Here is a 26,961-nt window from a genome sequence, read left to right as displayed (position 1 = left end):
GTTAAACTGTAAAAAACTCTTCTGCTTTCTCAAACTACTTTAAAAGAATGAACAAAAGAATGGCAATTATTATGAGTAAGCATAGATGTACAAAAAGTGTTGAGAGGACAGAAACTGAGGAAAGTAAATGACAGTAGAGTGAATGTTCTATTTTGCTTGTAGCCACAATTTGCTTGAAGGCACGGGCAATTCTGCACCATTTCACATCATTACTATAACAGAGGTCCTCTCAACAGGAGACAGCAGTTAGAAAGACAAACAAATGCGTGATGTAAATACTGTCGGCATTGAAGAAGCCCCTTTTCTCTCTCCTCCTCTCCTAGTGATTAGCATTTCAAACAGCCGTTGTTTTGCATCCGAGTTCCATGTTCATTTCCATGCCATCATATCCTTGCATGTGTGTGTGTGTGTGGCTGAATCTGGAGTAGCTCGAGGAATAGCCCAGGTTTATCCAACCCTTTCCTCCAAAACGTTGGGACAGGACAAATCAAATGACAGTGTCTCTACACAAAAAGTATCGATAAGAATGCCCAAAACAAATGAAGACAGCGTCTCTCCACAAAACATATTGATAAGAATGCCCAAATCAAAATGTGCTTCCATTCATCAATAGCAGGGTACATTGCTTCACTGAGACAGTCAAGACAAGAGCCTCTGTTCATACAGTCATTGGTCCAAGTTCACAATCTATTTCAAATGTCCAGTTGTCTCTCTGGGTGTGACTCATTCAAACAGACAATACATACAGCAATCACCAGCTCAGCATTCATCTCTCACTGAAAGACAATGTCCCTCTGACAGAACACAATATGGAATCCAACAGAGATGTGCGAAGCAATATTTTTTTTTTTATCTGCCCCCCCCCCCCCATCTCTGTCTCTCAGAGGACACAGACAGGGGAGTAGGGATACATACTTTATTGCACAGGCTCCTTGAATTCCTCGAGTTCTCCTTTTCATTCACACCAGTCACTTTATTTATCTGGTAGAGCTGCTCATTTGCTAGTGTATTCCTAATTGTATCCCAGGAACTGAACACGATCTTCACTTTGTTCAAATAAAAAAACTAGTGAGATTTACTGTAGGCCAGGGCACATTCAGGGTCTCAGTCGATTGGCTGAGATGGGTTTTTGCTACTGCGCTACCTGAAAAAGGTAAAAGTAGTACAGATGTAGAATCTTAATTAGAGCCCGTTTGCTACAGCAGGAAAATGATCCTGCAGCAACAGGAGAAATTAATTGTGTGGATTCTAATTAATGGACATTTTTGTAAGGGTTGATACATTTTTCAAAAGAAAATTTAAAGACTGACATTTTTAATTGGAATTTACAAACTGCAGAAGCCTTTTTAAACCTCAAATACACTTAAAGCAGCAACAACAACAAATCCTGCAACAGGGTGCAATCCAAGAACTTCTGAAAGGTCTATTAAATGCTGGGTGACCCTGTACCAACAGCCTTCACTAGAAATCATTATTTCTACTGCCTGATCCAAATCTTAGACATACTGTACGTAGTGGACAGGGAAATGGCAGTTTCTTCCTGAGGCAACTATAACATCAGATGGGTATAGTATACCTATCCAGAAAGATTCATGTTGGAATGTTTGTTTCGGTTTTTATTAATTAATTACTTTATGCAGTATATGTTCAGCTGTTTTTCTATTCTCTTCAAGTTGACTCATGATAGGTTTCCCTACTGCATATCTATTTCAAGCTGATAAAAGGCAAGACATCACAGATTTGCACATTCCTAAAGGCAGCAGTTTGTCCACTGGCATGAAAGGCTGTCAGATTGAATTACATCCCATTTAGATCTCTGTATCAGCTGGTTTACATGTATAAAACGGTCTCATTTCATGTTTGTCCTTTTGGCCCCATCTTCCACAGAATTACCAAATGAAGCTTGCTTAGCCCTCTGTGACTGACTGGGAGCAGTAATCATGTCAGATTGTGGGATATTTTATAATTAAAGCAAGGCTTATTGCAAGTACTGTAAACACGTGTGATGATTCTGCACAAATGCTGTCATTCAATATTTGCATTAGTTACATGTGCAAACATAATTAAGCTTCATGGGGAGGGGCGCAGAGAGAGAGAGAGCGCGCTTACATTCCTTCTTACTTTTATCAAAACAATCAATCATTTCATTAGGTTATTTATCATCATCTTTACACAGGGACCACTTTGAAGCATGCATGTATCATTGGTGCCATTTCCTTGATGTAATACTAGTTGAAACAGATGTATCGTTTGCTTGTCATTTAATTATTGTTTTCTGAATAGGTTGGTTTCATTGCCTTCCAACTGTATTGTAATAATGCATGAATTCAAGGTCCTTAATTTAATTTCCTTTGCTGTCCCTTCACATAAACTCACCTTGGTGGTCTTGACTTTGTTTCCAGAGCTACAGGATCAGCCATTGAGATCCGGCAGTACTTTACACTCCTCTCCCTTTAAGACAGGGCTGCATCTGGCACCACCACTTCTGAAGCATGATGGATGCTGAAAAGAACAGGAGAGAACACAGCACAGTGGGCAGTCAGTCACTTGAAATGAGATGAGTTGCAGCGTGTTGTTTGGAGAGCACTTCAATAAACACTGATTTCCGCCTGGAAAAACGGGCGAGATAACTGTAACATTGACAATATGTTGGTGTAATAAAAACCCTTGAAGTACTGAAACTCTACCATCTTATATGAAGCATCCTACCTTCAACACAAGAGGGCATTGCTCTTGTTTTCCCGGCGACCTGGCCAGGGAAGCAGGAACACTTGACAGTTTGAGAGCGCTCCTCAATCTTGTTCTTATTGCAGCAGTGATGGGCATCCACCACTTCAAAGGTACCTGTCTTTACCTGTGATGAACCTGAGACAAAGGGTTTAGGAAAGGTGGTAACCTAACTATGAAAAAAATTAAATCTGTCAAAAAGAGGTGAAGTTTTTTGTGCACATCCCTGCCTACACATACAGATGTAGGATCTTCATTTGATCACTCTTTTGTTGTTGAGCATTTTGTTGTAGTGTATTTGAACACTTGGTCATTAAAGGGAAGAGAATAAATTACTGACAATTACCTGTTTGTAATTTATGAATGTGTAACTGATTATTGTAGTATTTTGAAGTCTCTTCCCACAGTCGCTGTAGGAGAACCATGAGTTTTGGCCTTTCTAGGGAGTTTTTCCTAGCCACCGTGCTTCTACACCTGCATTGCTTGCTGTTTGGGGTTTTAGGCTGGGTTTTTGTACAGCACTTTGAGATATCAGCTGATGTACGAAGGGCTATATAAATACATTTGATTTGATTTGATTTTGATTTGATTTTGAGTCTGGCAAGAGACTACAGTAATTGTAGCATCAGCATATGCTGTGTTTAAATTCTACCATGCAGACCAGACCAAACACCTCTTTTCACCTCATTAGTTTTGGCCGTGCTCAGTTCCCAGTAGAGCTAGGCATACTGGTGGCCAGGAGCCATAATGAGTCTTTTGGGGGCCAGGGGAGGGGCTGGTGTGGGCTGGCTCTGGTACATACCCGACTGCCCCAGGGGGCTGTGGTTGCCGGTGGACACCGGTTGGCAGTAGAGGATCACTATGCAGAGCAGGAGGCCGCCCCAGTGTACCGGCCACGCCATCTCCCAGCTAATAACCTTCATCCCGTCAGCCTAGCAACAACAGAGAAATACGTAGTTAGTGGGAAGATATGATACATCAGCCATCGCACAGTATGGGGGATGGGGTCTGAAACCTCTGTTAGAATATTCATTATTAGTTCAAATACTTTGCGTACAGCTACTTCAAATATTTGATTTCTTAAAATAGAAAAATGTTGGTTTAACACTTTTATATCTACATATTGTGTCTACATTCCATCATTAAGTTTTATGAAAGCTTGATGAAAGAAATACAATACAATACGACATACAATTACTGCCACCCAGTGGTTAAAAAAAAAACAGTTCTTGGGACAAAAGTTGAGAAGGGCTAAACTCATGAGGGGCATGGACCAAACATTTGTATTCAATCAACAGTTAGCCTGTGGAAAAAAATGGTGTCATACCCTCCTACTATCTGACTGCACCCATGAGTGGTGTTAGACCCAGCTTGCTGAGACCACCAACGGTCAGACTGAGCCACCAATTGGTATAGTGTTTACAGTTCTGCCATAGTATAGGCCCATTCAGCGCTGCAGGTCCTTGAACTTTTGATGTCTGATGGCCTGCTCTGTAGCCAATTCCGTTGTCTCTCTCGTTGATATATAGGGTATTTTAAAGTGATTCCACATTCAAACACCCTATGTTACACAATTTTTAAACTTTAATATATATCTTTATACAGTATGTAAGGATTTCCTGACCCAATAACCTAGGCCATACCACCCTTTCACAACTCTCTGAGAACGTTTACCTCACAAACCCCCTTACCCAGTCCACAACAATACCCCAGACAACCGCAAGTATTCCAACACAACCAAGTCGTCCCAGAAAAACTAGGACAAGGATTTTTTCTTTTACATTTAATTACAGTGATGAATAATGCAGAGACCATTGGGAGAAAAACAGTTTCAACGTACCGCTGTTGCTCAGAGATTCTCCCAGAAGAAGTACATCAGGAGTATTATCTACTGTATTTTTAACCAGCATCTGTTCTTCAACAAGGTCTTAAACCCGTCACTGTGTCTGTATGCAGTAGGTAGCCTACCTCAGTGATGCAAACTGCTAAGGTGATCACATTCTGTAACAAACACCACAGTGATCAGGCAGGTTATCACATTACCACTCTGTGACCAGATGGACAAGACTAGCATTAGATAGACAAGAGGATGAATTCATGTGGATTTATGGCAACCAAAACAAATAATTATGTCCCCCTTGGTCTATAGTGTATCTGCTACCATTGTATAAAAATCGGCCAAAGTCTCGGCCACCTGTCAAACTCAATATTAAAGAGAAAATCTGCTTTGATATTAGGCCTACAGTATCTAAAAGAGTGTGTTCTTCAACACCTGGGGAAATAGAGTTACGCTACATGACCAAAATCATGGGCATTAATATGGAGTTGGAAGGGGAAGGCTTTCCCCTAGATGTTGGAACATTGCTGCTGGGACCTGCTTCCATTCAGCCACAAAAGCATTAGTGAGGTTGGGCACTAATGTTGGCGGATTAGGCCTGGTTCGCAGTCGGCATTCCAATTCATCCCAAAAGTGTCCGATGGGGTTGAGGTCAGGGCTTTGTGCAGGCCCGTCAAGTTCTTCCACACCAATCTCGACAAACCATTTATGTTTGGACTTCGCTTTGTGCACGGGGACATTGTCATTACGAAACAGGAAAGGGCCTTCCCCAAACTGTTGCCACAAAGTTGGACGCACAGAATCATATAGAATTTCATTGTATGTTTTAGCGTTAAGATTTCCCTTCACTGGAACTAAGGGGCCTAGCCTGAACCATGAAAACAGTCCCAGACCAATTACAGTTGGCACTACGCATTGGGGGAGGTAGCATTCTCCTGGCATAAAACCCAGATTCGTCCAGCGGACTGCCAGATGGTGAAGCGTGATTAATCACTCCAGAGAACTCATTTCCACTGCTCCAGAATCCAACGGTAGCGAGCTTTACACCACTCCAGCCGACGCTTGGCATTGCACATGGTGATCTTAGGCTTGTATCCAGCTGCTCGGCCATGGAAACCCATTTCATGAAGCTCCAGATGAACTGTTCTTGTGCTGACGTTGCTTCTAGAGGCAGTTTTTGTTTTGTTTATACTTTTACAGTCTTGTCTTATTGCTGCAACTCCCCTTCTAGGCAGAGTTCCTCTGTCCAGGGTCTGTGTTCTTTTGCCCATCTTAATCTTTTCTTTATATTGGCCGGTCTGAGATATGGCGTTTTCTTTGCAACTCTGCCTAGAAGGTCAGCAACCCGGATTTGCCTCCTCACTGTTGAGACTGGTGTTTTGCGGGTACTATTTAATGAAGCTGCCATTTGAGGACTTGTGAAGTGTCTGTTTCTCAAACTAGACACTAATGCACTTGTCCTTTTGCACAGTTGTGCACAGGGGCCTCCCACTCTTTCTATTCAGGTTAGAGATAGTTTGCGCTGTTCTGTGAAGGGAGTTGTACACAGCACTGTACAAGATCTTCAGTTTCTTGGAAATTTCTCACATGGAATAGCCTTCATTTCTCAGAACAAGAATAGACTGAGGAGTTTCAGAAGAAAGTACTTTGTTTCTGGCCATTTTTAGCCTGTAATCAAACTCACAAATGCTGATGCTCCAGATACTCAATTAGTCTAAAGAAGGCCAGTGTTATTGCTTCTTTAATCAGAGCAACAGTTTTAAACGGTGCTAACATAGTTGCAAATGGGTTTTCTAATGATCAATTAGCCTTTTAAAATTATAAACTTTGATTAGCTAACAACGTGTCATTGGAACACATGAGTGATGGTTGCTGATAGTGGGCCACTCTCTGTACGCCTATGTACAGTCGTGGCCAAAAGTTTTGAGAATGACACAAATATTAACGTTCCCAGTCTGCTGCCTCAGCTTGTATGATGGCATTTTGCATATACTCCAGAATGTTATGAAGAGTGATCAGATGAATTGCAAAGTCCCTCCTTGCCATGCAAATGAACTGAATCCCCCCCAAGAAATTCCACTGCATTTCAGCCCTGCCACAAAAGGACCTGCTGACATCATGTCAGTGATTCTCTCGTTAACACAGGTGTGAGTGTTGACAAGGACAAGGCGGGAGATCATTCTGTCATGCTGATTGAGTTCAAATAACAGACTGGAAGCTTCAAAAGGAGGGTGGTGCTTGGAATCATTGTTCTTCCTCTGTCAACCATGGTTACCTGCAAGGAAACACGTGCCGTCATCATTGCTTTGCACAAAAAGGACTTCACGGGCAAGGATATTGCTGCCAGTAAGATTGCACCTAAATCAACCATTTATCAGATCATTAAGAACTTCAAGGAGAGCGGTTAAATTGTTGTGGGCGCCCAAGAAAGTCCAGCAAGCGCCAGGACTGTCTCCTAAAGTTGATTCAGCTGCGGAATCGGGGCACCACCAGTACAGAGCTTGCTCAGGATTGGCAGCAGGCAGGTGTCAGTGCATCTGCATGCACAGTGAGGCGAATACTTTTGGAGGATGGCCTGGTGTCAAGAAGGGCAGCAAAGAAGTCACTTCTCTCCAGGAAAAACATCAGGGACAGACTGATATTCTGCAAAAGGTACAGAGATTGGATTGCTGAAGTCATTTTCTTTTCATTTTCTAAAGTCATTTTCTTTGATGAATCACCTTTCCGATTGTTTGGGGCATCTGGAAAAAAGCTTGTCCGGAGAAGACAAGGTGAGCCCTACCATCAGTCCTGTGTCATGTCAACAGTAAAGCATCCTGAGACCATTCATGTGTGGGGTTGCTTCTCAGCCAAAGGAGTGGGCTCACTCACAATTTTGCCTAAGAACCACAGCCATGAATAAAGAATGGTACCAACACATCCTCCGAGAGCAACTTCTCCCAACCATCCAGGAACAGTTTGGTGACAAACAATTCATTTTCCTGCATGATGGAGCACCTTGCCATAAGACAAAAGTGATAACTATGTGGCTCGGGGAACAAAACATCGATATTTTGGGTCCATGGCCAGGAAACTCCCCAGACCTTAATCCCATTGAGAATTTGTGGTCAATCCTCAAGAGGCTCTGACAAACTCCAAACATTGATTATGCAAGAATGGGCTGCCATCAGTCAGGGTGTGGCACAGAAGTTAATTGACAGCATGCCAGGGCGGATTGCAGAGGTCTTGAAAAAGAAGGGTCAACACTTCTTTGCATCAACTTCATGGAATTGTCAATAAAATCCCTTGACACTTGTTATTATACTTCAGTATTCCATAGTAACATGTGATAAAAATATCTAAAGACACTGAGGCAGCAGACTGTGAAAATGAATTTATTATTTTGCTTGAGTGTTTTTTGAAAATAAAAATCATGAACACTTTCCACGCTGCGCTTTGGTCCACTCCTTTCGACGAGAGCCGTTATAATTCCATTAATAATCTGCCGTTTCCAGCTACAATAGTCATTTATAACATTAACAATGTCTACACTGTATTTCTGAACAATCTGATGTTTTTAATGGACAAAAAAAAAAAACGTTTCAAAAACAAGGACATTTCTAAGTGACCCCAAACTTTTGAACGGTAGTGTGTATAAAACCATATACTTTCCAAGGTGTTTAGAATTTAATGAACAATGCTGCAGCTTCAGATCAGACTGACATTTGTTTGCAGATAAAGCAGTCTGTCATTTTCTGATCACGATAGTATTTCATCACATTCATGAAACAATGGATTCAATTTAGATATAAATACTCACTTGCCTATAGAGCCATATATCATTGTGGTGACAGCTAGCACCTAGGCTACTTTCCTGATTGTTTCTTGAAGTTGCCGTCCATCAACCAGACAGTTTATCGGTCCAAGAATGCACTCACTATTGAGAGGAACACATTCTCATGCATGATAAAGTATGCCAACACTTCACTCTGTTCGTATCTTTCTTTGCCTTTTACAGAGCTAATTTCGTATTAACCCCTAAAAACCGTGGTTCCTACGTCAAAAAATGTTGTCCACACCAATACGCAATCGGCTAGAAATAATGCTGGAAATAATGGTTGAAACAGTCCCCTCCTCAATAATTACTGATTTCCTTGGGTTTGTTTCTGTTCAGTAGCCGCCTCACATTTGATCTGAAAACTGAGACGAAACCGCGTGATAAATCACTCCAATTCAGACTATTAATGTTGAACAGGATACAGTCCGAGGCTGAAAAATAGAAGGGTTAGGGAGAAATATCTCTCACAGCTGTTGAAATATATTCCAGGCCATGCTTCAGAGCTATCCTCTCATCATTGATGGACTAATTCGGAAATTTACAGGTATCATATCTTCATGCAGTTGCTACTGGGGCAAAACGTGTGAATGGGTATGATGTACTTCCCCAGAGCTAAATGACTACATGAGGGCACAACACACCAGTTTTCACATGATACTGACTGTTTAGCATGCCATGAGGCTTTCTCATCATTAAATGCATTCAGTAATTGAACGGAAATGGTGCTGTACTGAAAGACAAGTTGAAAACGGGGATGGGTTGGGGAACGATGTCAGCATGACCACTGTCCTTTAAATACATCACTCATTGCTTCAAGCCAACCCACACCATCAAATGGGAGCAAACCAGTGGATGAGGGAGGATGATTATATTTTTTTTGAGCATGGCCTTATTTCTATTACAGCATATTGGATGACTGTCATTCATATTCCATTCACCCAGCTCAAAGTAACAGTGATAGGTTTAGGCTACTACCTGATACTAAAATCATAGCATCCACATATAAACAGCACGATCCCTTTGATCGTTGGATAATTCTCTCTCGCATCTACGCACTCTCCTCCGCTCACCTTTTCCCCTAGCTTCTGGACTAAAGTGCAGAACACAACAGTGGTCTGTGACCAGACAAAAAAACATTTCCTAGTCAAACCTAAATATCATAACCGCTACACACAGCCTACATCGTTGTCACCATGTTAGCTAATGTCAAGTCAACATAGCTACTAGAACTAACATGTGAGTAAACTCTCTACAATCATGGAGTACAGTGTACAGTTATCAAGCAGTTTAGCAGTTACCGGTGGGTACCAAAAGCTTACTTGGAAGAGTTCCGGTGTTGGATAGCCATAGCCAGCTAAGTAACATAGCAACCCTCTGTTTGAGCTGGGTGTTTGAGTCAGCTAAACTAGCTAGCTGCATTCACTAGGTAAGTAAGTGGAAGTGAAAAATATATAGCCATCTCTCTCGCTTCTCATTCATTTTTGAAGAAATTAATTTAAACTATTGTCTTTCTCTTTGTCAACTACTCTCCACATTTTATGCACTGCAGCGCTAGCTGTATCTTCTGCTTTCATTACTAGATTAATTCTCTGATTCTTTGATTGGGTGGACAACATGACAGTTCATGCTGGAAGAGCTCTGAGGTTGGACGAGGTCCTCCGGAATTTGTCATAATTACTGTGTATAGTCTATAGCCCTATTTGGACAGGATTAGTTTTACTGGGGGATGTTGGGTAATGTAATTATGTGCATGAGCACAAAACACCACATCTGTAATTTTACTCCTGTCTGAATCTGCCATGGCAGTAATTTTTACATGGCAGGAGTATATCAATTCCAGCCAGAATAACCTAGTTTTTTGGCGAACTCCAATATCCTCTGATAATACTAGTCCTGTGTGAATTGCCATCTCTGTGTTTTGAGAGAAATGTCTGAGTTTGACATGTGATGCTCGCGGTTTAAGCAAGAAAACAATAACTGCTTAGATAAATTGAACAAAGTGCTGCGCATAGCCAATATATGAATGTAGCAACTTTCACAGTGAATACTTTTGTTCATATGTTTTGTGCGAATTAATTTAATATTGTGAAATGTATCCGTAAAACATATTGTGCCGATTTAATCTAACCACCTAGTGGTTAGAACATTAGACTAATAACGGATAGGTTGCAAGATCGAATCCCCGAGCTGACAAGGTAAAAACCTGTCGTTCTGCCCCTAAACAAGGCACTTAACCCACTGTTCTCAAGTGCACCATTTATTTTACATCTGAAGAATGCGGACATTTAGGACATGAAATATCCTAATGATTATGATCACACTTCCTCAATTCAAATATTATGGTGACACTATACCAAATATAGTTTAGTATGATTTAGAAACTTGGGAAACAAACTCTGTATGTAGCAAACCTGAACGCACCACTGAAGTATTTTACAGCCGCTAACCCCATGTGCAGACCATGGTACTAGTCCTCCTATTGTGCTTAGTAAAATTGGTGTCAACTCGTCATTTCTTTAAGTCGACTACAAAATGCCACATTTACAATTTATTTAATTGAAATCTGGGCTACAGTATATGACTATGAAGTTTAGCCATAGAGTCCAGGAACTACTAAACCATATACAAAAAAAAAATCTAATGATCAATATCCTAAAAAGTTAAATGAATTTGGGTTGGTGAAACCACCTCTAATCAAATCATGCTATGTCAGTGGTGTGTTAGGTGTATAGCGTCGATCTAGTGCAGACGAAGGAAACCCTCTTTGCGACAACTTTCATTAACAAAACACTTTATTGCAGCACAGTTTGTCATAATTACAAACAGTACCAGCTAAACGTTTGGACACACCTACTCATTTATTTTTTCCTATTTTCTACATTGTAGAATAATAGTGAAGACATCAAAACTATGAAATAACATTACGAATAATTTAGTAACCAAAAGTGGTAAACAAATCAAAATATATTTCAGATTCTTCAAAGTAGCCACCCTTTGCCTTGATGAAATCTTTGCACACTCTTGGCATTCTCTCAACCAGCTTCATGAGGTAGTCATCTGGAATGCATTTCAATTAACAGGTGTGCCTTGTTAAATGTTAATTTGTGTAATTTCTTTCCTTCTTGATGTGTTTGAGGCAATCAGTTGTGTTGTGACAAGGTAGGGGTGGTATACAGAAGACAGCCCTATTTGGTAAAAGACCAAGTACATATTATGGCAAGAACAGCTCAAATTAGCAAAGAGAAACGACAGTCCATCATTACTTTAAGACATGTAGGTCAGTGATCTGAAAAATGTCAAGAACTTTGAAAGTTTCTTCAAGTGCAGATGAAACTGGCTCTCATGAGAACCGCCACAGGAATGGAAGACCCAGAGTTACCTCTGCTGCAGAGGATAAGTTCATTAGAGTTACCAGCCTCAGAAATTGCAGCCCAAATAAATGCTTCAGAGTTCACACATCTCAACATCAACTATTCAAAGGAGACTGTGTGAATCCAGCCTTCATGGCCAAATTGCTGCAAAGAAACCACTACTAAAGGACACCAATAAGAAGAGACTTGCTTGGGCCAAGAAACTTAACCAAGCAAGGCTACCAAAGCATTCTACAGCGATACACCATCCCATCTGGTTTGCGCTTAGTGGGACTATCATTTGTTTTTCAACAGGACAATGACCCAAACACACTTTGACCAAGAAGGAGAGTGATGGGGTGCTGCATCAGATGACATAGCCTCCACAATCACCCAACCTCAACCCAACTGAGATGGTTTGGGATGAGTTGGACCGCAGCGTGAAGGAAAAGCAGCCAAGAAGTGCTCAGCATATGTTGGAACTCCTTCAAGACTGTTGGAAAAGCATTCCATGTGAAGCTGGTTGCAAAGCTGTCATCAAGGCAAAGGATGGCTACTTTGAAGAACCTAAAGTATATTTTGATGTGTTTAACACTTTTGGTTATTTTTTTTTACTACATGATTCCATATGGGTTATTTCATAGTTTTGATGTCTTCACTGTTATTCTACAATGTAGAACATAAATAAATAAATAAACAAACAAACAAAAACCCTGGAATGAGTAGGTGTGTCCAAACTTTTGACTGGTACCCTATATAAACTACTACTCTTTTGAGTGAGGGAAAGAAGACAGACATTTGGAGCAAACATTTAGGAGTAAAACAAGAAGAAACATTTTCACAGACTGATTCCACATATAGTGATATAGAAGGTTGATGGCCATCAGCTACCTCCCACAATGGGCCAATACGACAGAGAAAATTATCTTATATACATTATCAGACTAAAATATATTAAAACCATGCCACGCTGTATCACTTGCTACTTTCTCCCCAAAGGTTGTCAAATGTCGACAGATTCTGCATTTAAAAAAAGGTCCAATGCAGTCGTTTTTTATCTCAATATCAAATTATTTCTGGGTAACAATTAAGTACCTTTCTGTGATTTTAATTGAAAACAATGGTAAAAAAGAAACAAAACTAGCTGTTATTGGCAGAGGTTTGGAACTCTCTGTTATTGGTCTATTAACACCGCCCGGTAATGTCGCCAGGCAGGCCAAACTCCACCCATGCAAAATTACCTGAAATTTCAGGCGTTCTTTTCAAACAACGCTTACACTAAAAGGGTATTATCATCAGTTTCATAATTTCACAGAATTATTCCAACCTCAGTGTGGAAAAATTGATAAAACATAAGAAAATCACATTTATGACTGCACTAGCCCTTTAAGAGGTGACTTTCAACTTGAAGAGGACAGTCTGAGGTGTGGTGACATCCGCCACTGCTAGTTCCTGTCCATCGGACAATCCCAGTTCTGCAACAACACAACATTACATTTACAAGATGGCCGAAATAAACATATAGCTTTATATGATCTACCACACACACGCAATGCACGCATCTTACCTTTCAAGGTTTTGCAAAGGTTTGGTCTAGTTCTTTCTTCAATTGAAGCTATAGTCTGTAAATACAGTGTCTTATTTTTCCTGTCCAGGGTTGCTGTGATGGCTGGGGATTTCATTTGTCTGGAAAACAATAACTTTTTAAAGTTAACAATGACAACTTCACATTTACACTTCAGTAACCATAAAAAACAGCCTCTTCTGTGTGAAGACATGGCAGACATCAATATCAGTCGATCTGGTTACTAGGAGATGTACTCACAGGGAGGCGTTCTCTGTCAAGTACTCCAGGACCTCCTGTAGCTTGGCAGAGGGTGGGAACTGTAGATCCTGGGGCACCTGGCTACAAGCTGAGCAGTTCTCCTGTCAGACCAAACAAGAGCATGAAGGCACAAGTAGCCTGAAACCACACCATACCCTTATAGCCTTGTGTGTCAATAGCACCGTCAGTTACATTAATACAGTTCTCCTAAATAAAATGGGCAAATATATATCCATTAAGGACTCTCATCTGGTTACATCAAAAACATGACTAACCTTTCGCTCTGCCTCAAAAGGTGTAGGTGTACAGTCCGTCCACAATATTAAATATAAGTGCTGCAAAGTCAGAGAAAGGTAATATGAATGATACCTAGTATGGAATTGACCTACTCTCCAGTGAGTACATCATGTGAAAAAGGGATGAGTCATGGTACTAACCTTGAAGCTATTTTAAAAACTTCAGTGGAGCAGGCAGCAACAAAGCAACACAAACGGTGAAATATGTTACACTTTACTTTAGGATTCTTCAAGATAAAACCCAATGACAGTCATTAAGGGTTTCCTACCAGCTATTACAGCATTAGTTGACGCCACAGCAGGGATGATCCTTTTCACGACACCTGAGGCAAAACCATGTCAAAATAAATCTTTAACTCCACTGTTCAGATTTCAGCAACCAATACTTGTAAGCGGGGGAGTTGGTGTCAATACAACTTCAATTAAAAAACATTTTTAAATTCTAATTGAAAATGGAATTGATAGCAAATTGTTTGTCCTATACAGAATGTATGGCTGAAAGCTGGTAAAACATGAGTTTTATCATCTCCAGGACAGGGTGTTACAGTGTGGTTCTCCTCACCTTGTGTGAGTCTGTATGTGACTCCTGTGATGCTGTAGTCAACAGCTCTCTCCTGGGCCCTCTGGAACACCCAATGGATGTGCTCAGGGTTATCGCCATCCAAACCAACACCATCTGAGGGTCAGACAAGAGCCGGACTGTCATTAGCTGCCATTATCTGTTATAAATGGGTATTATGTTGATCTTTATGATAGTGTTATGAAGGAATTATGACCACCAAATGGCACATTGTGCAATACCAGTTTGGGGAGGGGTGGGTGGGAGAGGTTGAGGGTAGGCCGGGACTAAAAACAAACAAAAAGATAACTAAATGTAAAACATACTGTCCAGCAAATGTACATAGCATGTATAAGCTGTATTGTTGTCCATTAATTTACTCTAATTAGGGGAGGGTGGTAGGTTTACGGGAAAATAACAATATATGTACACACACACAAAATATAATTATAAACTGTGTAGTGTAATTTGAGCCCTGAATGCTGATTCGCTGACAGCCGTGGTATATCAGTATACCACGGGTATGACAAAACATTTATTTTTACTGCTCTAATTACGTTGGTAACCAGGTTATATTAGCAATAAGGCACCTCAGGTGTTTGTGGTATATGGCCAACATACCACGGCTAAGGGCTGTATCCAGGCACTCTGCGTTGCGCACATGAACAGAGCTTAGCCATGGTATATTGGCCATATACCACACCCCCTTGTGCCTTATTACTTAAACGCAACATGCAACAATTAACGATTTTACTGAGTTACAGTTCATATAAGGAAATCAGTCAATTAAAACACATGAATTAGGACCTAATCTATGGTTAAGGGCCTAAGGGGGCATCCCACTAGGGAGCCAGGACCACCCAATCAGAATTAGTGTTTCCCCACATAAGGGCTTTATTACAGAAGGAAATACTCCTCAGTTTCATCAGCTATCTGGGTGGCTGGTCTCAGACAATCCCGCAGGTGAAGAAGCCAGATGAGGTCATGGAATGGTTACACGTGGTCAGCGATTGTGAGAAATGAACAAGAAATTCTCTTGCAACAGCTCTGGTGGACATTCCTGCAGTCAGCATGCCAATTGCACACTCCCTCAAAACTTGAAACATGTGGCATTGTGTCGTGTGACAAAACTGAACATTTTAAAGTGGCCTTTTATTGTCCCCCAGCACAAGGTACACCTGTGTAATGATCATGCTGTTTAAATCAGCTTCTTGAGATATTATCTTGGCAAAGGAGAAATGCTCACTAACAGGGATGTAACTAAATTTGTGCACAGAATTTGAGAGAAATAAGCTTTTTGTGCATATGGATAATTTCTGGGATCTTTTATTTGTTCAGTATATATGGGGGATTGGAAATGATGGTAGAAGCCACAATATATCTGCCATATTAAAGCTGATCTACTCCCTTGGAAAAAAATAAAAAATAATTCCTGGCTGTTACTGCTCTTTCCTAAAGCAATCAGCAAGGGCAGAAACGGCCAAAAAACAATGCTGTATTGCAAACTGTCCCGTCAGATAGTCATATTACAGGGTGTCTCGAGTGGCACAGTGGTCTAAGGCACTGCATCGCAGTGCTAGCTGTGCCACTACAGATTCTGGGATCGAGTCCAGCCGGCCATAACGTCGCAGCCGGCCTGTGACCGGGAGACCCATAAGGCGGAGCATAATTGGCCCAGCATCGTCCGGGTTAAGGGAGTGTTTGGCCGGCAGGGATGTCCTTGTCCCATCGCGCAGTAGCGACTCCTGTGGCGGGTCGGGCGCAGTGCACGCTGACACAATCGCCAGGTGTATGGTGTTTCCTCCAACACATTGGTGCGGCTGGCTTCCGGGTAAACTGGGCACTGTGTCAAGAGGCTGGGTTGTGTATCGGAAGACGCACGGCTCTCAGCCTTCACCTCTCCCGAGTTCGTACGAGAGTTGCAGCGATGAGACAAGACTGTAACTACCAATTGGATACCACGAAATTGGGGCGATAAAAGGGTCAAAAAGAAAAAAGATTTGACTACCTATTATATCAGCTGTGGAGGTATTATGACTATGACAATCTTTATGATAGTGTTATGGAGGTATTATAACGGGCGATACAGCATAATTATTTTCTGGCCTTTTTGATTGCAATCAAGAGGTAATGTGACAATGAATAGAGTAGTGTTATTCATGGTTGTACCTCCAAAAGGCTTGTCTTTGGGCCACTGTAGCATTCTGACATATTCAACGCAGTGCTCTGGCAACTGCGGCATAGACACAATGGTGCACATGGGGAAATGAATCTATGGACCAAAAGAATACATCAAATTAGGCTATACAACACACATACACAAGTTAATTTTGTGTCACTGATAACAGAAAATGGCTGCAGAACACAAATCACTGTCCAACTTAACATAGAAGTGGGCTACTGAAGTAGTACACAAAAAAATTGGCTGGTCTGAGAGAACTTGGAGCACCTGTGGTGGGTAGAGCTCCAGGATGCAGTCGATGCATGCGGTCATGCCAGGCAGAATGACTCGAGCATTGCCTTTGAAACCCTCCGTCCCACCGTCAATGAGGGGGATGATGGAACTGGGGTCCAGAACGCAATACTCATAGCTCAGGAGAGATATCTGTAAATGGGGTCTTCAATTAGTTAGAACTGACATTTTACATACAGGGATTTTTCTGCCATTGAAATCCTTGGGCGGGCTCCCTAAGCGTTTTTTCGGGACGCCTAAATCCAAACAGTTTTTTTTATTAATATATTAAAATCTGGATGGAAAAACACTGAACTTAAATTAATAAAACCAGATATAAATCGGGTCTAAAAGATAAGTGGACCTACAGTAGAGGTCGACCGATTAGGATTTTTCAACGCCGATACCGATTATTGGAGGACCAAAAAAGCCGATACCGATTAAAATCGGCCAATTTTTTTATTTATTTGTAATAATGACAATTACAACAATACTGAATGAACACTTATTTTAACTTAATATAATACATCAATAAAATCAATTTAGCCTCAAATAAATAATGAAACATGTTCAATTTGGTTTAAATAATGTAAAAACAAAGTGTTGGAGAAATTAAAAGTGCAATATTTGCCATGTAAGAAAGCTAACGTTTAAGTTCCTTGCTCAGAACATGAGGACATATGAAAGCTGGTGGTTCCTTTTAACATGAGTCTTCAATATTCCCAGGTAAGAAGTTTTAGGTTGTAGTTATTATAGGACTATTTCTCTCTATACCATTTGTATTACATTAACCTTTGACTATTGGATGTTCTTATAGACACTTTAGTATTGCCAGTGTAACAGTATAGCTTCCGTCCCTCTCCTCGCTCCTCCCTGGGCTTGAACCAGGAACACATCGACAACAGCCACCCTCGAAGCAGCGTTAACCCATGCAGAGCAAGGGAAACAACCACGCCAAGGCTCAGAGTGAGTGATTGACGTTTGAAACATAATTAGCGCGCTATAACTAGCCAGCCATTTCACTTCGGTTACACCAGCCTCATCTCGGGAGTTGATATGCTTGAAGTCATGAACAGCGCAATGATTGACGCACAACGAAGAGCTGCTGGCAAAACGCACGAAAGTGCTGTTTGAATGAATGTTTACGCGCCTGATTCTGCCTACCACCACTCAGTCAGATACTTACGATATTTGTATGCTCAGTCAGATTATACGCAACACATGACACGCTAGATAATATCTAGTAATATGATCAACTATGTGTAGTTAACTAATTATTATGATTGATTGTTTTTTACAAGATACGTTTAATGCTAGCTAACAACTTACCTTGGCTTACTGCATTTGCGTAACAGGTGGCCTCTTTGTGGAGTGCAACGAGAGAGAGGCAGGTCGTTATTGCGTTGGACTAGTTAACTGTAAGGTTGCAAGATTGGATCCCCGAGCTGACAATGTGAAAATCTGTCGTTCTGCCCCAGAACGAGGCAGTTAACCCACCGTTTCTAGGCCGTCATTGAAAATAAGAATGTGTTCTTAACTGACTTGCCTAGTAAAATAAATGATTCAATAAAGGTGTAAAAAAAATAATAAATATCGGTGTCCAAAAATACCGATTCCCGATTGTTATGAAAACTTGAATTTGGCCCTATTTAAATCGGCCATTCCGATTAATCGGTCGACCTCTAACCCACAGTATATATTCTGTTATCACCAAAATAAAATCTTGACAGTCAGCAAAATATGTAGAATGGCAGAAATTTGCATTAAAACAATTTCTCTCAGCTCCATGGAGAAATTTGAAGAATTGCAGGAAATGTGCTTACACCGCAAAGCTGGGGGCCTCTAAAAAATGTCTCAAATCCAGCTGTGCCGACCGTGCCCATTGCCACGCCACCTGCCATGCCAACCCCTAAACCCCTTTTAAATCCAGAAAAAACCCTGACATATACACACAGTCCAAATAGCATATTGTTTATATTAAGACATACCAGCATGCCATTCATCCAACACCTGGCGATGATGGAATCTAATCCACAAACAATAATATGGAATTCTACAAATAAGAGAAGAAAATGTGTGTCAGAGCCATTATTTTACAGTGTCTTCAGAAACTATTCAGACCCCTTGACTTTTTCTACATTTTGTTTTGTTACAACCTTATTCTAAAATTGATTAAATGGTTTGTTTTTTTCATCAATCTACACACAATACCACATAATGACAAAGCAAAAACAATTTGTAATTTTTGCAGTTACAGTGCCTTGCGAAAGTATTCGGCCCCCTTAAGTTAATACTTTGTAGCGCCACCTTTTGCTGCGATTACAGCTGTAAGTCGCTTGGGGTATGTCTATCAGTTTTGCACATCGAGAGACTGACATTTTTTCCCATTCCTCCTTGCAAAACAGCTCGAGCTCAGTGAGGTTGGATGGAGAGCATTTGTGAACAGCAGTTTTCAGTTCTTTCCACAGATTCTCGATTGGATTCAGGTCTGGACTTTGACTTGGCCATTCTAACACCTGGATATGTTTATTTTTGAACCATTCCATTGTAGATTTTGCTTTATGTTTTGGATCATTGTCTTGTTGGAAGACAAATCTTCGTCCCAGTCTCAGGTCTTTTGCAGACTCCATCAGGTTTTCTTCCAGAATGGTCCTGTATTTGGCTCCATCCATCTTCCCATTAATTTTAACCATCTTCCCTGTCCCTGCTGAAGAAAAGCAGGCCCAAACCATGATGCTGCCACCACCATGTTTGACAGTGGGGATGGTGTGTTCAGCTGTGTTGCTTTTACGCCAAACATAACGTTTTGCATTGTTGCCAAAAAGTTCAATTTTGGTTTCATCTGACCAGAGCACCTTCTTCCACATATTTGGTGTGTCTCCCAGGTGGCTTGTGGCAAACTTTAAACAACACTTTTTATGGATATCTTTAAGAAATGGCTTTCTTCTTGCCACTCTTCCATAAAGGCCAGATTTGTGCAATATACGACTGATTGTTGTCCTATGGACAGATTCTCCCACCTCAGCTGTAGATCTCTGCAGTTCATCCAGAGTGATCATGGGCCTCTTGGCTGCATCTCTGATCAGTCTTCTCCTTGTATGAGCTGAAAGTTTAGAGGGACGGCCAGGTCTTGGTAGATTTGCAGTGGTCTGATACTCCTTCCATTTCAATATTATCGCTTGCACAGTGCTCCTTGGGATGTTTAAAGCTTGGGAAATATTTTTGTATCCAAATCCGGCTTTAAACTTCTTCACAACAGTATCTCGGACCTGCCTGGTGTGTTCCTTGTTCTTCATGATGCTCTCTGCGCTTTTAACGGACCTCTGAGACAATCACAGTGCAGGTGCATTTATACGGAGACTTGATTATACACAGGTGGATTGTATTTATCATCATTAGTCATTTAGGTCAACATTGGATCATTCAAAGATCCTCACTGAACTTCTGGAGAGAGTTTGCTGCACTGAAAGTAAAGGGGCTGAATAATTTTGCACGCCCAATTTTTCAGTTTTTGATTTGTTAAAAAAGTTTGAAATATCCAATAAATGTCGTTCCACTTCATGATTGTGTCCCACTTGTTGTTGATTCTTCACAAAAAAATACAGTTTTATATCTTTATGTTTGAAGCCTGAAATGTGGCAAAAGGTCGCAAAGTTCAAGGGGGCCGAATACTTTCGCAAGGCACTGTATTCAAAATAAAAAACTGAAATATCACAATAACATAAGTATTCAGACCCATTACTCAGTACCTTTGGCAGCGATTACAGCCTCAAGTCTTCTTGGGTATGACGTTACAAGCTTGGCACACCTGTATTTGAGGAGTTTCTCCCATTCTTCGCTGCAGATCCTCTCAAGCTCTGTCATGTTGGGTGGGGAGCGTCGCTGCACAGCCATTTTCAGGTCTCTCCGGAGATGTTTGATCGAAGTCCAGGCTGGGCCACTCAAGAACGCTCAGAGACTTGTCCCGAAGCAACTCCTGCGTTGACTTGGCTGCGTGCTTAGTATCATTGTCCTGTTGGAAGGTAAACCTTCGCCCCAATCAGAGGTCCTGAGCGCTCTCAAAAAGGTTTTGGTTTCATCAGACCAGAGAATCTTGTTTATCTTGGTCTGAGAGTCTTTAGGTGCCTTTTGGCAAACTCCAAGCAGGCTGTCATGTGCCTTTTACGTCTGGCTACTATACCAGAAAAAGCCTGATTGGTGGAGTGCTGCAGACATGGTTGTCCTTCTGGAAGATTATCCCATCTCCACAGAGGAATTCTGGAGCTCCTTCAGAGTGACCATCGGGTTCTTGGTCACCTTCCTGAGCAAGGCCCTTCTCCCCCAATTGCTCAGTTTGGCCGGGAAGCCAGCTCTAGGACAGGTCTTGGTGGTTCCAAACTTCTTCCATTTAAGAATGAATGCACTGTGTTCTTTGGGACCTTCAATCCTGCAGAGATGTTTTTGTGTCCTTCCCCAGATCTGTGCCTTGACACAATCCTGTCTCGGAGCACTACAGACAAGTACTTCGACCTCATGGCTTGGTTTTTACTCTGACATGCAATGTTAAGTGCGGGAGCTTACATAGACAGGTGTGTGCCTTTTCAAATCATGTCCAATCAATTGAATTTACCACAGTTGTACCCCAATTAAGTTGTAGAAACATCTACATCTCAAGGATGATCAATGGCAACAGGATGTAGCTGAGCTCAATTTCGAGTCTCATAGCAAAGCGTCTGAATACTATTTAAACAAGGTATTTCCGTTTATTAATTTTGCAAACATTTCTAAAAAACAGTTTTCACTATGTCATTATGAAGTATTGTGTGTAGATTGAGGGAAAGTATTTATTGAATCAATTTTAGAATAGGGCTGTAAAGTAACAAAATGTTGAAAAGGTAAAGGGGTCTGAATACTTTCCGAATGCACCGTAGGTACAAAAGATTTTTAGAAAACTCCATAATGTACACAAAGTTTGCACTTACGTCTGTAGAAAGATTCATCAAAGTCTTGGATTTTGTTGAAATGTCTGAGCAGGATACTATTTAAGAAAAATAAATGATAGAAGATACTTCTACAAATGTTCACATGCTCAAGCTTTGTAATGCAATCATTTGTATGGGGTAATCCTACATGCCGGTATTCATCACGTCAGTTGCAAAGGACACGGGATGACTTGACATCCAGGGACGCGACCATTGACAAAGTCAGCAGCCATATCTGCTTTTGGCCGTCCAACATCTTTGGTCCTAAACAGGGTATACAGACGAGATGTGTGTGTTTAACAGTAAACTCTTAAGACTCTTTAATTCAGTATATTTTTTTCTATCAACTGTGAACACACTAAGGTTGGTATCCATCATAAAGTAATAGATTAATGGACATAGGAGAAGGTGGGAAAATGGCAAGCCAAATCTGAAAAGGAACTGCCTGTTGAGATTGATATCTCCAATGGTATCCATGTCAACAACATGAATGTGATGAAAACCTGACAGGGCCTAGAACAAGGCAAAACCAAACATTAAAGTGGAACTGACAGCATTTAGCAACATGAAATTGTATTCATATACACCCCCAGGAATAATATGAGGCCTTTTACTTTTTTCTGACAAGCTATGATTATTTTCATAAATGCATAGAATGTTTGGGAATGACGTATAGTAAGGGACATGTGAGAATTCAATAGCAATATAGAGTGGGAAAGCCGCCGTGCTTTTGGACAATTAATAGACACTGCAGTCAATAAAACCTAATAAAATCATGTCTTGTCCAGACCAGTGCGCCATAGCCAATCAGAGCTACTGCCACATGGGCCTGCCATTATTCACTTTGAACTGGACTGTGTGTTAACAGGCAGTAGATCATTAGAAAGCATTCGCCAAAAATCCATCTGAATAGATTTCTGCAAATACGTAAAAACCACAGGAGTCCTCTTAACATTTGAGAACTTGACAGTCCTATTGATCAAATAACCATGAAAAGGTAGACTCTCTCCCTCAGTTGCCTATGCACATCAACAACTAATGCTAGGCAGAGCGAGGAATATTAACGTTAGATAAACATTCTCAAACTTTTTCAGCAATTTGCCCGCCAAAATTGCACTGATAAACGATGGGGAATAGTAGCCTGCTCGTCCTTCTGCAGCTTACCTGCTAATGCATGCTTGTCACAACCCATGTTTTGAAAACTGAATAGGAACTTCCCTGCCTACCCGCCCATTTGATCAATGCCAAATACATTTGATCACAACTAAGAGATATAGTAACTGTGGATAACAGTCGTTCAAGTTCAGCATAGCGAGCTAGCAAAGCAATTCACATTTCTTGCTAGCTAACCAAATGACAGCTGCATCTCTAGCTGTAGCCACACGATCAGGGGAAAAAGTCGGTCACTGACACACTCGTTCAATGACATGATATCCTCCTAGCAGCTAGCTAGCTAACTAACGTTGGGCCCTGTGTTTTTAGCTTGCTAAATAAATACGCTAGCCCAAGGGTGTCAAACTCAATCAGTGCACGGGACATATTGAAATAAACTACGAATTTGCGGGTCAGATATAGCCTACTTATTTTTACAACAAATTTAAAAAAAACTTTAAACTGGGACGCAAACAAGCCATTGTTTTATCAGAAAAAAATGTCCCTTTATAAAATGTCCACTTATGTACATAGAATACTGTATACAGAATTGTTACATATTAAAACAAAAAAATATAAATCATATTTGTACAGCCTTTGCTGCTATGCATAATATGCTGCGACCCTAATCAAAAAAGTACTTTACTCTAAATAACAAAAACGTAGCAATAAATAGTAACATTTAAACTTAAAACATGTTTTTAATTTTTTTTTGCACTGCATGGATCACAGGTGCAGTTGAATACAGCATTGCTGTATGGTGACATACACATGTATTGTAGTCAGTAGCCAACCTAGCCTACTGCGATTATTGTGGATAGTTATGGCAATATAATAGTTTGTTTAAAAAGTTGACATGCTTTGCAAGAAGAATGATTTCCCTAATTATCCTGTTTACATGGACACATCTGAAATCAGGCTACTGATGGAACTTTCGATAAAAACAGAAATCCGCAAATAAAAAGTAACGTTCCACAGTGACAATGTTATTTTTGCGAATACTTCTTGATTCTGATTTTGGACATATACCTTTTGTATGTAAAAACTATTAAGTTTTTCCGAGCTCACTTCACTCGTGCATAAGATTGAGCTGGCACATGCGCAAATCAAATACAACGCTGGAACGCCGATTATGCTGTTTACATGTTTTAGTAATTAGAAAGATTGCTTAGAAAACCAGGTGTTAATCGGCATATGCTTACTTCGATTATGACTTTACACTGATTAAGGCAAGCAGAGTTAGGTGTTTACTAATGCCATACTCTGCCTTCTGCCAGAATCGGTTTAATATCAAATTACTAGTGTACATGTAAACGTACTCACTGTCAAGCCTTAAAAACCAAAGCCAGACTGCAACATTTTAGTAGCCTACCTAGCTAGGCATGTCTGTCTGTAAACTTTCCCATCCGCTATGCGCTGTAAACAAGCAAGCGCATCAGGCTGTAATTTCATAAAGTAGATTATTCAATTTGACTCATTTATATTCGCTTGTGTTTGACACGTGCGCTAGCCAATTTGCCAAGTTATGACTGACTTTTGATCATTGCCCTTGATAGTTTGATTGTATTGACATTCCAAGCCTTAGTTACAGTCGTCCATTTTGTCAAAATATTGAGCCATTTAAACTGAAACAGTGCATCCAATGGGTGGAGGCAGCAAAAAATGGTCCAGAACATCTGATTTACAAACTGATAGCAATATTTTTTGGACTACCAGGAAATGTATTTGTGAATTATATTAATAATGCATTGAACTCCTTCCATATACAGTTGAAGTCGGAAGTTTACATACACTTAGGTTGGAGTCATTAGAACCTGTTTTTCAACCACTACACACATTTCTTGTTAACAAACTATAGTTTTGGCAAGTTGGTTAGGATATCTACTTTGTGCAAGTAATTTTTCCAACAATTGTTTACAGACAGATTATTTAACTTGTAATTTACTGTGTCACAATTCCAGTGGGTCAGAAGTTTACATACACTAAGTTGACTGTGCCTTTAAACAGCTTCGAAAAATCCAAGAAGCTTCTGATAGGCTAATTGAAATCATTTGAGTCAATTGGAGGTGTACTCAGTGCCTCTTTGCTTGACATCATGGGAAAATCAAAAGAAGTCAGCCAAGACCTCAGAAAAAAATGTGTAGACCTCCACAAGTCTGGTTCATCCTTGGGAGCAATTTCTAAATGCCTGAAGGTACCACGTTCCTCTTTACAAACAATAGTATGCAAGTATAAACACCACGGGACCACGCAGCCGTCATACCGCTCAGGAAGGAGACGCGTTCTTTCTCCTAGAGATGAACGTACTTTCGTGCGAAAAGTGCAAATCAATCCCAGAACAACAGCAAAGGAACTTGTGAAGATGCTGGAGGATTCAGGTACAAAAGTATCTATATCCACAGTAAAACGAGTCCTATATCGGCATAACTTGAAAGGCCGCTCAGCAAGGAAGAAGCCACTGCTCCAAAACCGCCATAAAAAAAGCCAGACTACGGTTTGCAACTGCACATGGGGAAAAATATCATACTTTTTGGAGAAATGTCCTCTGGTCTGATGAAACAAAAATAACTGTTTGGCCATAAAGACCATTGTTATGTTTGGAGGAAAAAAGGGGAGGCTTGCAAGCCGAAGAACACCATCTCAACCATGAAGCACGGGGGTGGCAGCATCATGTTGTGGGGACTCTTTGCTGCAGGAGGAACTGGTGCACTTCAGGAAATAGATGTCAGGAATTGTGAAAAACTGAGTTTAAATGTATTTGGCTAAGGTGTATGTAAACTTCCGACTTCAACTGTATTCTGCCAACAATGTGTTATTATAAGTCATGGAATTTTGATTAAAATATAACCTATTTTTAAAACTTTTTATTAAGTTGGTTTTGAAGCAAAACTGGGAATGTCATATGCAAAGTAGTTCAAACGCTGTCGGTTCCACTTTAAGATACCTCTTGATGTGCAGAAACAGACAAAGAAACAAAAGGCTTGCATGCATTTGCACCTGGATGCTGGACATAAACTCTCATACCAGATTTTTGAGCAGCTCACACCCAAGTCCTCCAGCTCCAATGACCAGGATCTTGCATGTCTCCAATAAGAACCCAAGGGACGGAGAGCATATGATGAATGATTATCTCTATCCCCTAATTAAAGGAAATGTTATTAGTTATCTATTTGTTATTTCTTCCTTACCTCAATGCTTGGCTCAAAGTCAGGATGAGTGAATGGACCGGGCCTCTCAAGGAACTTCTTCACATGGTTCCATCGGCCATCCCAGTCTCTACTGTCTCCATCTACAGCCATTCTGCACACAGAGAACACACGGTGCTGCAGATTTCATCATTGGCAGCAGATGTTGCTGCTGCTAACTAGCTAATGGAAACTAGCTGGCTACCATAACAGCTCTCCAAAACTATAGGTGGCATTCTGCATTATCCCTACTACAGTTCTCAGCGGTTAGCGTCTACCATGACTGGCTCATGTGAACTACAATCCCAACGCTGTTTTAAAAGGTGTACTAAGCAGAATTTGCTCCTCCATTTCCTGGTTACTAAAATTCTAATAGTATCAGTTTGTGTGACAAACAAAGCAAGTATAGTGTAGAGAATAATTATACCATCTAAACTGCTGTGAAATACACTGCTCAAAAAAATTAAGGGAAAACTTAAACAACACAATGTAACTCCAAGTCAATCACACTTCTGTGAAATCAAACTGTCCACTTAGGAAGCAACACTGATTGACAATACATTTCACATGCTGTTGTGCAAATGGAATAGACAACAGGTGGAAATTATAGGCAATTAGCAAGACACCCCCAATAAAGGAGTGGTTCTGCAGGTGATAACCACAGACCACTTCTCAGTTCCTATGCTTCCTGGCTGATGTTTTGGTCACTTTTGAATGCTGGCGGTGCTTTCACTCTAGTGGTAGCATGAGACGGAGTCTACAACCCAAGTGGCTCAGGTAGTGCAGCTCATCCAGGATGC

General features: G+C 40.7%; 1 protein-coding gene across 1 annotated transcript; it reads right to left on the bottom strand.

The window, feature by feature from the left end:
* Positions 1–11,155: 11,155 nt before the first annotated feature.
* Positions 11,156–26,099, bottom strand: LOC110531215 (NEDD8-activating enzyme E1 catalytic subunit-like). Its single transcript, XM_090184892.1, has 13 exons — positions 26,001–26,099; positions 22,008–22,088; positions 21,825–21,868; positions 18,852–18,916; positions 16,861–17,016; positions 16,581–16,683; positions 14,654–14,698; positions 14,415–14,528; positions 14,122–14,175; positions 13,832–13,891; positions 13,557–13,657; positions 13,299–13,417; positions 11,156–13,206 (listed from the first exon to the last, which is right to left on the bottom strand). The coding sequence occupies exons 2-10, from the start codon at positions 22,055–22,057 to the stop codon at positions 13,845–13,847; spliced, it is 678 nt and encodes a 225-aa protein (XP_090041018.1). The 5' UTR covers positions 22,058–22,088; positions 26,001–26,099; the 3' UTR covers positions 11,156–13,206; positions 13,299–13,417; positions 13,557–13,657; positions 13,832–13,844.
* Between the last annotated feature and the right edge of the window lie 862 nt (positions 26,100–26,961).

Source organism: Oncorhynchus mykiss, chromosome 9 (assembly GCF_057628025.1).
Source record: "Oncorhynchus mykiss isolate SJ-2025 chromosome 9, ASM5762802v1, whole genome shotgun sequence".
In the NCBI taxonomy this organism is placed as follows: domain Eukaryota; kingdom Metazoa; phylum Chordata; class Actinopteri; order Salmoniformes; family Salmonidae; genus Oncorhynchus; species Oncorhynchus mykiss.
The sequence above is the reverse complement of the archived record's forward strand: the minus strand, read 5'-3'. Positions and strand labels throughout refer to the sequence as shown.

Bases quoted from the DNA above. Each gene is read 5' to 3' on its own strand.
- LOC110531215 (XM_090184892.1), bottom strand. From the start codon at position 22,057: ATGGCTGCTGACTTTGTCAATGGTCGCGTCCCTGGATGTCAAGTCATC. The intron at 16,684-16,860 runs GTGCTCCAAGTT...TTTGGTCCATAG, and splicing joins TGGAGCTCTACCCACCACAG to ATTCATTTCCCCATGTGCAC. The intron at 14,529-14,653 runs GTATTGCACAAT...TCTGACCCTCAG, and splicing joins ACCCACCCCTCCCCAAACTG to ATGGTGTTGGTTTGGATGGC.